A 15,047-nucleotide genomic window follows, 5' to 3' on the forward strand; every position below is an offset into this window, starting at 1 on the left:
AATATCATATTTCCTGATTGCTAAACTTTAGAAACTATAACAAATAATTCTTAAATTCCAATTTAATATGATTTATTTTAATTTTATTGTATGATGAGTTACCTGTAACAGGTAATTGTCCATGTCAAATATAAGTATTCTGACCACCCTTGACTTAACTGGTCATGATAATTTTTAATACATCTGCTTATTGCGAAAGGGCTCGTATTTATATCCTAATTTTCATAATTCTTTTGGAAGGTACCAGTTTGGACATAAGCCTTAAAGTTTTGATTATTTTATTGTTCTGCAACTTTTTTAAAAAAACAGAAATATTCTAGCTAGTCTTGCAAGTAGTCAGCCTTTAATATCTACCATTTCTGTGATTCTAAGATGCCAGTGATTGTACCCTACATCACAGAAATAAGTTGTTTTTACAGAGAAGAGAAAAAGAAATTGTACATTTACCAGTCATTGTTTAGATTCACCATCGCAGGTTGAGTCTAAGTCTGCTTTTGAGCAGTTAGATAGAGCTTCACCAAGGCACACTGCTTGTCATTATCTATAGTAATGCTCTGAACTACTCTGAAATTTTTTAGATTGACTTATAATTTTTGAGGCATGTTGAAGAATATGGCGTTTCGTGTGCTTGTTCTCATTCATAAAACTCAAGTGGCTTTTTTCTGTTACCAAGTGATGAATACTACAAGTTACACGGCTTCTTTTGAATTAAGGTGCAACTTAAGACAGAGACATTTAGTGATGAGCCCTTCACAGTGTTTGAGTCTATCAAATCAACTTCTGCTTTGAAAAATACTTTAGTCTAAGACCACTGAAAGTTTTCTTTGCTTTTAATTGCATTTATGACCACAACAAGCTAGTCAGTGCTCTATCATAGTGTTATCTTTTTAATAACATTTAAGTAATAAATTAGTGATCCAGATTTAAGTTAGAACCATCCTTGTTCAGTAGTACCTATACCAAGGAACAACTGAACTCAAATGATAGGTAGATGAACAAATACCTTATGTATACTCAGGGAAGGACAGTTGTAGGAAAATCTGTACCCATGTTTATTGATTAGTAAGATTTCTTTTCATAGAATTATGAGAAATATCAGTTACAGAAATGTTTAAATTTATGAAACCTGTGTCTTAGAATCCAGAAAATAGGGTATTTGCTGATTGTTTAGCTAATCTCTGTGAAGCAAGAAAAATAGTATTGTTTTGGCAATAGCTTGCCCACATTTACATGTTCAGTAGTAAGCTGCTTTTCTGCCAGACGAAACAAGTATTTCTCCTCCCCAAATGGGGTCTTCATTTTGCAGAAAGACTTGATAAAACAAGAGTGATTTAAAATAAAAATATCAGCCTTTTAAATAAATGTTGAAGACTTAAGCTTTAATCAGTTTTTTGGTTAGTAGTCAGTTGATTAAAAGTGTTTAATCTGATATTTTCCATATTTTATAATGAAATTTCAGTTCAAAGATGTTGTTTATTAAAAACCAATTATCTTCTTAAAGAGTGCATAGTGAACATCAAACTTTTCAGATCTATACTCTGAAGATCTGGATTGTCATGTGCTAGTTTCAGAATTAATAAATTTGAAAATATTTTGAAAAATATAAATTACAGTCTGAGTAAAGTATCTGTAATAATTAATAAAAATAGTAATTGGGAGAGGGAAGGGGGAGTGTGGGGGATTGAGCCTAGGGCTTCACATATAACAAACACAGGCTCTGCCTCTGGGCTATGCCCCCAACCCCTTATTACTAAAATTAGAATGACCTCACAAAGTGGTTTTAACTAGGAGATATAAACAGATCATATTTTCTTTAATATTTAGATGATTGTCAGTATGTTGAACAGATCATTGGTATCTTAATCATATAACTAAAGAAAGCCACTTTTTTATTCTATCTTACTTGCCAGCCAGTTCAATATTAAGCTGTTGCCATCAATTTATTTTATTGTATCAATATGTCTTAGCAGCCCTGTGCTACTTAATCTATCCTCTGAAGTTGCTAATTCCTTGTTGTCTGTTTTTTGCTGATGTACCCCTATACATTCACTGTCACTTCACATCCACTCCTGTTTGCAGTTCTTGGCTTTAGGAAATTGCATGCAGAATAAGAAGTTGAAGATTGAATTATGAGTGCATGGAGATAAGCTATAAATGAACAACATGAAGATGAAATTATAGAATGTGTGACAATAAAACCTAATTGACTTGCAGATTTTTTATAGCTAATAAATTAATCTGCCATTAATTTCTAAATTTAATTAATACAACTTCTTTTTAACTCTAGTCATCTCAGCTTAATAATCCCCAGTTTGTTTGGGTGGTACCAGCTTTGCGTCAGCTCCATGAAATCACCCGCTCATTCATAAAACAAACCTACCAAAAGCAAGACAAGGTAAGAATGTAGCTGTTTTTATTATTGCACAGTTACTCGCTTAACCATTTATAATAACAAAACAGGGCCAAAACTATTGAATTTATAGTTATAGTGTATTTGATTTATAATCCTGACTTTAAACATCATCTACCTTTTTTTTTTTTGATGTAATAACTGCTTTCCTTTTTATTTGCTTAATTTATTGAAATAAACCTCTTTTTTAAAGTCATGGAAATTTGAAAAAATTTGCAGATTTGTTTTATCATGCAAAAAGATTAGTTTGCCTAAGGAGCTAGTTTCCTTAATATAACAGAATATGGAAGAAGGCTCTGGAAAAGTGTACAGAAAGTAAATAGCTCTTTTTAAAAATTTTTCCTTTATCTTTTAAAATAAATAAATCTTTGGGTACAAAAAAATTAGTACGTTAGTTTATCAGCTCCTTAGTAAATATACATAACTAGATTGGTTTTATTTACTGTTAAATAGGAAATTTAAGTGAAGAAATCCTTGTGTTTGCTTTCACCTAGGACTGCATCCTAAAATAGAAGTTGTGCTTAAAACCAACAAAATAACCACAGATTCTCAAACCACTTTTCTTTTTGTTGTTTTTTGCCAAGAGTATTATTCAAGACTTGAAGAAAAATTTTGAAATTGTAAAATTGGTCACCGGAAGTTTGATAGCGTGCCATCGACTTGCGGCAGCTGTGGCTGGGCCTGGAGGCCTAACTGGTTTGACCCTAGTGGATGGTCGATACACTTACCGGGAGGTATCAGGCACTGTGTTTTTGTTTCATGATTTACTACACTCATTTGGCCTTTTTCTACTTTTTATAAAAGTAATGTTGGGTGTAACTTTAAAGAGGTAGCATGAGCTATATTGATTATGATTCAGCAATTTTCTGTCCTGAATACAGTAATTTCAAAATTAAGTTTAGAAGGATGATATTTGTAAGTTAATTTTTCAGTAAATTGCCCAAGATTTACGCAATGTTTTTGCTTAAAAAATTAGACAAAAATCTTAATTTGCCAGTTGTGAGGTTGTGGTGCTTTACTTTGATATTATTGAAATGATATTTTATTGACATCCAAAGTCAACTAAAATTGTAACAGACTTGAGGTAGCTTCCATTATGTTGAGCTGTCAGTTGGTAAACAGATTTCTCACATTCACTTTGCCCTAAAATTACATTAAGAAAAAGTTAAGTAAACCTGATTTATAAAGTTTAACATTTTGTTTTAATGTTTCTTTTAGGTATAGATGCCTGGAATTAACTGGTTAACATTCTTTTTGCAGTATTTGGAGGCACATCTGAAATTTCTGGCATTTTTCTTGCAAGAAGCTACCCTGTATTTGGGTTGGAATCGTGCCAAGGAAATCTGGGAGTGTCTTGTGACTGGCCAAGATGTTTGTGAATTAGATAGAGAGGTAAGAAGATGCTGTATGGACAACACATGGCGGAAATATTTAAATGTTGCACTCTTTGTGTCCGACATTTTTTTGTGTCTCATGTCTTTAATTTCGAAACACTTTAAACTTACATAGGCATTAACTACATAGGCTAGGAATTTAAGTACTGAAAAAATAAGTGCATGAATTTTTTGATGATTTTGATACCATTTTGGTTAAAATACCAAATTCAACCAAGTCAATACAGATAAAGAATTCCAGGTATATTTTAGCTTGTTATCCTCTCCCATGAAATTAATTTTAAGTTACTATTAGAAAACTTTGAGTTCCTTAAAATGATATCATACTCTCACAAATACTTAAGAAAGAATCAGTGCCTGGGCGGATGTTTGAAGCTATAATTAAACAGCCAAAAAAGGTTAAATCTGAAACAGAACACTTTGACATTTGCTAACAATGAATCTCAGTTTCTTCATCTCATTTTATAGAACAATATTAGCTACTACTTAGGATTGCTGAAAGGACTAAGTGAGCCAAGGCCTGGCACACAGCAAGCTTAATACATGTTGATGGGAAAACCTAGATGTAAAATTCAGTGAAAAGTATGAGTGTGTGTATTTTGCTCATATGTTAGTTTGCTTCATTTAGTTTCAGAGTTCTAAACATTTCAGTTTTGAGTGGCATCTTGGCAGTTACATGAATTTTTGAATCATTAAGAATAATGTCTGTTTACCTTTCTCATTGCACAGCGTGTATCGTTAGTTATAGGGCATTATCTATCTTAATCCACAGATGTGCTTTGAGTGGTTTACAAAAGGGCAGCATGATCTCGAGAGTGATGTTCAGCAGCAGCTCTTCAAGGAGAAGATTCTGAAACTGGAGTCATATGAAATCTCTATGAATGGTAGATAATTACTTCACATTATTTGTTTTACTTCTTTAGAGGAAGAAATTTTATCCTTCCCTTTCCCATAAGCCTGTTAATCAGAAGCAACTAGCCAGTCTGGTATATCCTTTTAGAATTTCCCTTGTGCATATTTAGATAGATGCAGATAAACTCCTTTTTACATATATAGTATCTTATGATTAATTTTTATATTATATGGCCTGATAGACCATATTGCCAGATTGTTTTTTGAAATTTCTTATTGCAAAAAGATTCATTAAGGTAAAAACTTTTCAAAGTATAGAGCTCCTTTCTTTTGTTTATTTATATATTTTTAAAAGGATATGACCTTTACTACTTTATAATTCCTGAATGTTTTCATATCCTCAAAAAGAAACTCAGCACCTTTTCATTTCCTACCTTGCATTATTCTCTAATCTCTTTACTTTCTTTATGGATTAGCCTAATCTGGCGGTTTAAAATGGAATCATACTACATGTGACCATATGGCTTCTTTCGTTATGTGAAAGTCTGTTTTCAAGGCTTACCTACCTTGTAGCATGTATATCAGTATAATATTTCACTGAAGACATGCCATATTTTGTTTATCCATTTACCAGTTGGTGGACCTTTTTGTTACTTCTTTGGGCTATTATGAGAAATACTGCTATAAACATTCAAATTGCTTTGATATCTCATTAGCCTTTGAGGAACGGCCGGATTGTTTTACAAAGTAGTTGTTCCATTTCATAATCCCACCAGCTACGAGTTCCAGTTTGTCCACATCTCACCAATAATGGTTAATATCTGCATTTTATTTTCTTTTTTAAGCCATCCTGGTAGATGTAAAGTAGTATCTTTTAAAGTTTTGAATTGATTTTCCTTGAAGACTCATGATATCAAGCATCTATTCATGTGTTTATTGGCAATTTCTGAATATTCTCTGAAGAATTATCTATTCTAATGTGTTTTTCTTTTTTTCCTCTCCTTTTATGGTGTCAGGGATAGAACACAGAACTTCATGCATGCTGCCTCCCCAGTCCTTTTTATTTTATTTTGAGACAGGGTCTTGCTAAGTTTCTAAGGCTGTCCTTGAACTTGCAACTCTACTGCCTAAGTCTCCTGAATAGGTGGTCTTAAAGGCATGTGCCACCCTGCCCAGCCTTGCCCATTTTTAAGTTGGGTTATATGTCTTTTTATTGTTAGTTGTAAAAGTTCTTTATATAGTATGGATACTAGCTCCTTATAAGATAAATAATTTGCAAATATTTCCTCTTATTCTGATTTTTTTTCATTTTCTTGATAGGATCATTTGAAGCACAAAAGATTTTTATTTTGATTGAAGTCCAACTTACCTGAATAATATTTTAGAGCTTGTGCTTTTTGTTTTTTTAAGTTTTATTTATTTATTTACTTACTTTTTTATTTGTTTTTGAGATGGGATCTTGCTGTGTTCCCAGGCTGGTCTCAAAACTGAACTAAAGCTCTCCTCTGGCCACTGTACTACCACTGCTTGTGCTTTTGATGCCGTATCTAAGAAACCATTGTCAAGAGTTTTGTGGTTTTAGCTCTTAATGTACTTTCAATGTTTTACTTAATAGTGCATGACTTTATCTGACATTCTATTATTTCAGGTTTTAATTTATTTAAGACTTTTTTTGAAAATGTGAATCTCTGTGATCATCGATTAAAAAGACAAGGAGCTCAGTTGGTAAGTAAATTATTCTCAGATCAAATATAGATCATTTGAATTATCTAGTATAATAAGTTGTTGAGGCTGGCTTCAAACTTGTGATCCTCCTGCCTCAGTCTCCCAGATACCTAGAATTACAGGCATGTGCCACTACACCCGGCAAATTATGTGTTCTAATTGAAAGAACACATGGATTTAAAAAGAAAAAAAATCTTGATTGCTGACTTGGGCATTAATGGCAGAGCCTCTCTTCAAGAGTGCTGGAGGTCGCTGCTCAACTTCTCATATCACTGTCTTGGCTTCTTGCTGACTGGGGGGCTGTTGTGGCTAGAAGAATGTGGAGGAGGGAATAGCTCCATCTGAGCTTCCAGCTCTTCAGATTCAGTAATTACATGTCCCTTAAAAAAAGTAATGAAATCATCAGTCTTGGAATCTCAATGGCAGAGATTGGGTAAAAAATTTAGTAATATACAACAAAGCAGGAAAATGGGGTTGTATGCAATGTATACAGCTTATGTTTATGTTTACAAATGCCGCTTTACAAAGAAAGGTAAGAACTAGCTCTTTTTCTAAGTCTCTCTCATTCAGGTCCTGACTTCCTGGGGTGGTAGGAATATTGGTAAGATCTTGTAAGTCTTCACTCTGCTATTTGTAACTGAGCTTTGGGAAGACCATATCTAGCCCCAAGATTAAATAACTGCTTCTAGCTTGACTCCATTTTCTTTTGAAGAAAAGCTCATGATAATGGTACCTCATCTCACTCCTGTGCTGTGAATGTGGGAAGAAAAATCTCCATGCCTATCCTAGTTCCCATGGAGGTTGCCTAGTGCTTCTGTGGTTGATTGCTTTTTTATTTTAAAGTTTTTTTATTTTAAAGTTCCGTATCAGGGGGCTGGGGTTGTGGCTCAGTGATAGAGTGCTCACCTAGACATGGGTTCAATCCTCAGCACCACATAAAAATAAATAAATAAAATAAAGGTATTGACAACTACAACTAAAAAATAAATATTAAAAAAAAAGTTCCATATCAGTACAATAGTGGTTTCCTATATAGCTGGCTTTTTGTATCCTTATTTCATATTGAACTAAAGAGGTGAAGACTCATTAAGTAATGTAATTTTGTGATCCTGGTGTGCTGTGTAATTCAATTTATATATAATTTTAATTTTCTTTTGAACAGTATGTAGAAAAGCTGGAATTGATAGGAATGGATTTCATTTGGAAAATAGCCATGGAATCACCTGATGAAGAAATTGCTAATGAAGCGATTCAGTTAATCATAAACTATAGTTATATTAATCTAAATCCTAGGTTAAAGAAGGTAAGTATCTAAGGAAAGAAACTACTTATACACAAAAAGGCAGAAAATTATATATATATATATATATTTTACTGATAACTTGTTATCTTTGGCATATCCTCAGATTGGCTTATTTGTTTTGATATTATATCCTGAATAGTTACTAAAACTCAGTTTCAAAGCCTGACCTTAATTTCCATTTACCTTTTACTTTCAGGATTCAGTGTCTTTACATAAGAAATTTATTGCTGACTGCTACACTAGATTAGAGGTGAGTAACAACTTTCACTTAACCTGTCTTTAAAGGGAATACTTTTTTCCCATTTTTTAATTTTATATTTTAAGATAACCTATAATACTGATGTTTGTAGCTAGATCCTATTGGTGAATTTATGAAGAGTACTAGATTGTGGCATAGGGAACAGACATTTGCCATGATGTCCCCAGCATAGAAATAAACTTCAAAGGAAATCTTTCTTTCTCCCTCCACCACCTGTCTTCCCCACTCTACCCACCCTCCTCCTGGGTATAGGAACTATGTTCAGAAAACAGGTCTATACATTCCAAATTTCTAGCAGTATTTTTCTCTTTTTTCTCTCCAGGAATTTTACGTAAGCATTTGTTTCCTTTCCCGTTCTTTTCCATGTTTCATGTAATTTATACAACAAATGCTATTAAGGACCACAGCAGGATACTCAGTAGTAGGTGGAAGTGGTTGTCTTTGTTCATCAGAAACCTGCTGTTTAATATTATCTCCTGTGTATTTCCAATGCCCTTTTTCTAGCATGATGGTTAAAGCATTGAACTGAACATTCAATTTTAGTTGAAATTTGTGCTACAGTTTTTTCTCATAAAGAGTATCCCAAAAGCATAAAATGCTTCTGTCTAAATATCAGTAAGTTCATCTCATTGACATATATGTGCTAGAATCTCTGTAATATTTCCTAAATTATGGCTTCATTCAAATATGTCATCATAATAAAACTTCAAGTTTTGTAAGGTGCCAGGTAAGTGTTAACATATATAGACTAGTAGTTCTCAGCTGGGTCTTACTTTCTCTCTCAGGAGTCATTTGGTGATGACTATAAGACTTTTTTTTTTTAGTTGTAGATGGACACAATATCTTTATTTATTTATTTTTATGTGGTGCTGAAAATCGAACCCAGGGCCTCATACATGCGAAGCAGGTGCTCTACCACTGAGCTATGGCCCCAGTCCCAACTATAAGACATTTTGATTGTCACAACTAGAAGGGGACCTGCTAGTACTTAGTGGGTGAAAGCCAGGGATCCTGCTAAACATCATGCAGTACCCAGGACAGCCTTTTGCAACAACAAAAAAGTTGTCCAGCCCAATATGTCAGTTGAATCCAGGTTGAAAAATACAGAATGATTGTTTCATATTTTATAGGCAGCCAGTTCAGCACTAGGTGGCCCCACTCTAACACATGCTGTGACCAGAGCAACAAAAATGCTTACAGCAACTGCTATGCCAACTGTAGCCACATCAGTTCAGTCTCCATATAGGTAAGTGATTAGAGTGTGTATTAGTTTTTTTAAAAGTTGATCTTTTTTTTTCCCCTCCTGTGAACATCTCTTAATTACTGATTCCTTATTTTGTCTTAAATTTGGTAATCAGTCATATCCTGAGGAATTGTATGTTCCCTGTCACATCTCTCAAATCTGGTTTCACAGATCTATAGGTCATCACCGGAACCACCCAAACATTGCTCTGCCCCTCTTTTTACCTTATGGACAAGTTCTCTTGTTACTGGTTTTGATTTATTTTACGACACTTTAATTCTGTGTAATGTGAATAACCAACTCTTTCAGATGGAAAAAAAGATATATTCATTATACAAAGAGTACTCTTTTTTTGAGTTTGAAATATCCCCTTCTTATGTAGCTTTTCTCCTTGGATAGTCATATCCATGGTGTTAATAAGTTAAGCAAAATGAAGTGGAAGATGGTGATTAATTAAAACCATGTGTTATAATGTAATCACAGTAAAATACTGTTTACCCAATATTGTTTTTTGAAATGATTTTTAGTGAGAACTTTATCCCCAAATGTTTGTTTAAACTGATCCAACATTGTCTCTTATTCACATTGATGTTTTCAGATAATTATCAGTGAAATCTGAATTTAGCGTTTGCTGAAGTTCTCCAGAATAGTAAGGAGAGACAACACATGTTTCAGAACATTAGAATGAAGTAACTAAGATAACTTTTGTGGAATTTTATGAGCCTTTTATTACTGATAAGCAGCTCCAAATCATTGATTCCAGGAAGGCTTGGCGGCCACTCACCCTGCTGCCCTCTGGTGATGGGTACTCAGATAACTCCTCTCTACTCCCAGAACAAAAGCAGCTTTTATTACTTTTTTGTAATAAACAAATTGACATTTGTTTTTATTCACTATTGAGGATGTTGCTTTACTTTTCAGAGCCTTACTTTAAAGGGGGAATCAATGCAAGGTCCTTGTCCATATTCTTTGCAAAAATGAAGTCTGTGCTGTGTAGCTGTACTTTATTAATATGAAGGAAGCAGATTAAGACTCTGTCCCCTCAGACTTGATTTTTAAGTGACTGATGTGACTACACATTCAGTTCATGATAGGAACACTGATGTTTTTCTCATCTCAGAAGTATATCTCAAATAGGCTTATTAAGAATTTCTTATTACATATTTGTTAAATGTAGTCTATCTCTGTTATTCAGTTCTGTACCAGTTCATCCCTCAGGTACATCATTTATGAGCTGTTGAATTGGGATTTCCAAACTATCACTTCTCTAAATGAATGTACTTTTTTGTTTTTTTTCTTTTTATTAAAAGTGCTTTTTATTCTAAATTACTTTATATTTGACCGACTACAGAGAAAAACCACATGATTATTTTAAAATTTTTATTGTAAATTTTGAGTAAGAATGTATAATTTCACAGTTGTAATTGAACCAGAACATTGTAGTTTATCTCATTTTACTAGTTTTGAGAAAAATTTTATATCTGTAATTATTCCATATTGGTAATCAGTATGTCAGTACAATTGCTGGAAAATGGAAATACCTCTTTTCTGTTTTCAGAAAATGAACCTATTTGAAATGCCTAGAATTTCATCTAAGAGCTCTTGAATTTTTATTTCTTTCTCTCTTTTTTTTTTTTTTTTTTGGTACCAGGGATTGAACTCATGGGCACTGAGCCACATTCCCTGCCCTATTTTGTATTTTATTTAGAGACAGGGTCCAACTGAGGTGCTATGCACTTTTGCTGAGGCTAGCTTTGAGCTTGCAATCCCCCTGCCTCAGCCTCCTGAATCTCTGGGATTACAGGCATGCACCACCATGCCCAGTGAATTATTTTTTAATATGTGTAGTGTTCTCTAAGTATGACACTGTGACTATATAAGCTGTTGAATATTGTGAGCCTGTTATTTCAAATGATGAGTAAAATTGTGTAAGTCTTCATCCAGAGGGTACCTCAGATTTCACTTTTTTTTTTCATTTTGCTCTTTGTTACCTCTGGATTTTATTCTTTGGCTTTTATTAATGCACTATAATTATACAAAAATTTGAAATTCATTGTTGTATATTTGCACATACAGACAATATACTGGTAATTTGGTCAGTTTCATTCTCCAGTACTTCTCTTTTCCTCTGTTCCTCCCTCTCCCTGGTTTCCTTCTCTACTCTACTGGTCTCCCTTCTATTTTCCTAAGCTCCCCCCACTCTTTTTTCCTCATTAGCTTTCACATATGAGAGAATACATGACCCTTTGGCTCATTTTGCTTAACGTAATGCTCTCAAGTTCCATCCATTTTTCCACAAATGACAGGATTTTATTCTTCCTGATGGTCGAATAAAACTCTACTGTGTTTTCTTTATCCATTTATATTTTCTTTATTCATTCATCCATGATGGACATCTAGACTGGTTTCATGATTTGACTATTATGAATTGTGCTATTATAAACACAGATATGCACGTATCAGATTTTATTTTCAAATAGCTTTTATTTATGATCTACTTGTTTGCATTTGTTTTGTAATTTTCAGGCAGTTTATATCAGATTCCATATGTTTACAGAATTTTGTGCCATATTTTAGTTGTAAGATTATGAAAGTCAAACTCTCTGAATGTTCATTCTTGGTGGGTTGATGGACAAATAGACCTGGGGACCCAGATCCTCTATTTTTGAAACAACTGTTTTGAAAGAGAAAAAGAAATGTGGGGAGGGACATACTTCTCCTCCCTTATTCCATCTTGGCACTTCAGTTGTGAGCTGGTTTGAACCATTGGGTAAAAAGGTTTTATCTTGGCAGATTTCAGTCTTTGTCCAGTAAGTGAGACTCTGATTGTGGTTTTTAGAACTGAGCTCAGATCAGTAATTCATTTCAAATATGTGTAATTTTTTTTTTTTAACCATAGATCCACTAAACTTGTAATAATTGAGAGATTGCTGCTTCTGGCAGAACGCTATGTGATCACTATTGAGGTATGCCTTTCTTTTTTTAAAGCAACTTTATTTTATTATCATATTAATTGTGTAGGTATATATTTTTGACATGTTTAATAGTGGCACAGTGCATCTGACTTGTTTGACTTATGTCTTATTCAAGGATTTTTACTCTGTTCCACGAACTATTCTACCTCATGGTGCCTCATTTCATGGACATCTTTTAACTCTTAATGTTACCTGTGAGTCTACCAAAGATACCTTCACTATAGAGGTGGGTTTATATTAAGCTCTGTAGCCAGTTTTATATCTTGTTACTTTCATAAGATTACTGTTAATGGAGATAGCTGCATGAATAATGATTCTCAAAGCTGTTTGATAAACAAATTTAGAATAAAGGCCTGAAAGGAAAGGAAACCATGGGGTACAAGCAGATATATAAATAAATATATAATATAATGGCAGGTGGTGGTGGGTATTATAAAGAGTAAATAAAAATAAAGCAGGATAGGGTTGGTGGAACTCTGGTGGTAATGTGCATAAGCCATTTTAGATAAAGATGGGCGAGGAAGGTCTTTCTGAGGTAGTGTTATTTAAAGACTTGAACAGATCCATAAAGTGAATGATATTTGCTTGAATAAATATTCCAGGCAAAGGGAGCAGCAGGTACCAAGTTGGGTATGGTGACTGGCATGAGTAGAGCACAGTGAGAAAAAGTGAGTGGAAGGCCCTACTATCGAGAAAGGGTTTGAGATTTTATTCCACATGTAATAGGGAGTGGTGGGAGTGTGGAGTAGAACATTTAATGACAGCAGAAGGGAAGCCTTATAAGGCTTCTGCTATGATCCCAGCTTCTAGAAAAGGGCCCAGTCATAGCAGATGCTCACTAACAATTGTTTAAGGAATAAATAAGCCCTCTCACAACAGTTTTGGATTTTATTTTACAGGCCCACAGTAACGAAACCATAGGGAGTGTGCGGTGGAAGATAGCCAAGCAGTTGTGCTCTCCTGTGGATAATATACAGATATTTACAAATGATAGTCTGGTGGGTTTAAATAATAGCTTCTGACACTTTAGCCTGATGTGAATACATTCCTCTTCCTTTGCTTCTCAATAATTAAGAAACTACTTTTTACAGCTGACAGTGAATAAAGATCAAAAGCTTCTTCACCAGCTGGGCTTTTCTGATGAACAAATCCTTACAGTAAAGACCTCTGGCAGTGGGACCCCCTCGGGGAGCTCAGCAGATTCCTCAACCAGCTCCAGCAGCAGCAGCAGTGGGGTTTTTAGTTCATCATATGCCATGGAGCAGGTATTGAGTGATTGATAAATTCTTGTTTCTAAATTGAAATCAATCAATATCTTTAGCCCATATAAATATGGATCATTATGTCCTTTTTTGTCAGACAAGTTCTGACTCTTCACAGCTATGCACTGAGAACTTCTAGGATACGGCTGGGGGATGACATATAACTTACCAGTTTTCTGAGTCACAGAACCTTCTGAAGCACCAAGTCATTCTGCCTGTCCACACTGTCCTCTAGCACAACCTTCTTCATAGAGCATTGATTTTTCCCTCTCAGCTGGGTCATTCCATTAACATCCAAACAGGTTGTATTATTTCTGCCATTGTTTAAAAAAAAAAACCACAAGCTCTTCATTCAAATTTCATCTTCAGCAGTCACTGGCCTATTCCTTGAAAGAGTTGTCCAAACTTGTTTTCAATTTCCTTTTTGCCATCCTCTCTTGGAGACAGTCAGGCTCATTTCTAGTTGCCTCCTCTACCTCTGAATCCTTATCTTGATGTTTCTGTGGAATTGATGCATACAGCTGCTTCCTCTTGAAATTTACTTTCTAGACTCTCCTGACTACCCCATCTCTATGATGTTCTTTTGTCTCCTTTGCTGATTCTGTTTCATCTTCCTGATATAAAGGTCTTTCCCAGGCCAGTACTTGGAGCTCTCTTCTTTCTGTTTATTCCCTTAGTAATCTCATCTAGTCCCAAAGTTTTACATATTGCATGTTCATTGACGACTCCCCAGTTTTTAATCTTTAGCTTAAAATCAATACATGGTTCCTTTAATTTACTATCTCCTCTTAAATGTCTACTAGGCACCCCAAGTTAAAATCCAAAAAAATTGAACTTAATGATTTTCCCCTTTCTTACCACCTTACTCTAATGCCATTTCTCTTTGTTCTGTAATCTTGCTCTGTCTCAGATAATGCCATCTTCATTTTTTTTTCTAGTTCCTCGTGCCAACATTCTTAAATTTCTCCTTTTTTTCCCCCTCATACCTGCGCCCGTCAGCAAATCCTTGAATCTACCTTTAAACTACTTCCAAAATTTAGCTACTCTTCTGTGCTTACACAGCTTTATACTAGTCTAGGCGTCCCTTGCCTGAGTGTTTCAGCAATTCCCTCAGTGGCTCAGCTCTTGCCCTTAATCCAATTGTCTCTTTCCTGAAGGGCACCCAGCAGACTCATGGTCTTACCAAACTTAAGTCAGATCATGCCACTCCTCAGCTCACAGAGTCTTTGCTGCAATCTCTGGGGCCTTGCCTGATGTCTGCTCTGGATGGTCTCTGAGGCCCTCATCCACAGCTCTCCAGCTATACTGCCTCCCTCTTTGTGCCCACACACAGTAGGCCCTGTGTATTCTCTCCACCCTGGGCCCAGGGCGTTGTTTCCAATGCCCTCAGGCCATTCTCTCTCACTTCAGGTTTTACAGATATACTGCCTTCTCAAGGAGCCTTCTCTCATAGTCCTACATAAATTTTCAACCCCATTTCTGTTCCTACACTCTTCTCATTTCCCTTCCTCACTTATTTTTTCCATTACTTACTATACATTTTTTTCTTATCTTCTTTATTTCTCTCCTTAGTAAAATGTAAGCCCCATAAGAGCAGATTTTCCAGGGGTACAAAGCTGAGTAG

General features: G+C 34.8%; 1 protein-coding gene across 2 annotated transcripts in view; it reads left to right on the forward strand.

Annotated features, from left to right (window-relative positions):
* The window catches only part of USP24 (ubiquitin specific peptidase 24), a 140,929-nt gene that overhangs the window by 60,369 nt on the left and 65,513 nt on the right, over window positions 1–15,047 (forward strand). For both annotated transcript variants that reach the window (XM_081305687.1, XM_081305688.1), the window contains exons 17-28: window positions 2,288–2,395; window positions 2,995–3,144; window positions 3,671–3,802; window positions 4,577–4,688; window positions 6,305–6,381; window positions 7,544–7,684; window positions 7,881–7,934; window positions 9,074–9,189; window positions 12,086–12,152; window positions 12,277–12,387; window positions 13,061–13,159; window positions 13,253–13,426. In XM_081305687.1, the coding sequence (XP_081161813.1) occupies window positions 2,288–2,395; window positions 2,995–3,144; window positions 3,671–3,802; window positions 4,577–4,688; window positions 6,305–6,381; window positions 7,544–7,684; window positions 7,881–7,934; window positions 9,074–9,189; window positions 12,086–12,152; window positions 12,277–12,387; window positions 13,061–13,159; window positions 13,253–13,426 (1,341 nt within the window). The remainder of the gene's footprint in view (window positions 1–2,287; window positions 2,396–2,994; window positions 3,145–3,670; window positions 3,803–4,576; window positions 4,689–6,304; window positions 6,382–7,543; window positions 7,685–7,880; window positions 7,935–9,073; window positions 9,190–12,085; window positions 12,153–12,276; window positions 12,388–13,060; window positions 13,160–13,252; window positions 13,427–15,047) is intronic.

Source organism: Spermophilus citellus, assembly GCF_964194105.1.
Source record: "Spermophilus citellus genome assembly, chromosome: 9".
In the NCBI taxonomy this organism is placed as follows: domain Eukaryota; kingdom Metazoa; phylum Chordata; class Mammalia; order Rodentia; family Sciuridae; genus Spermophilus; species Spermophilus citellus.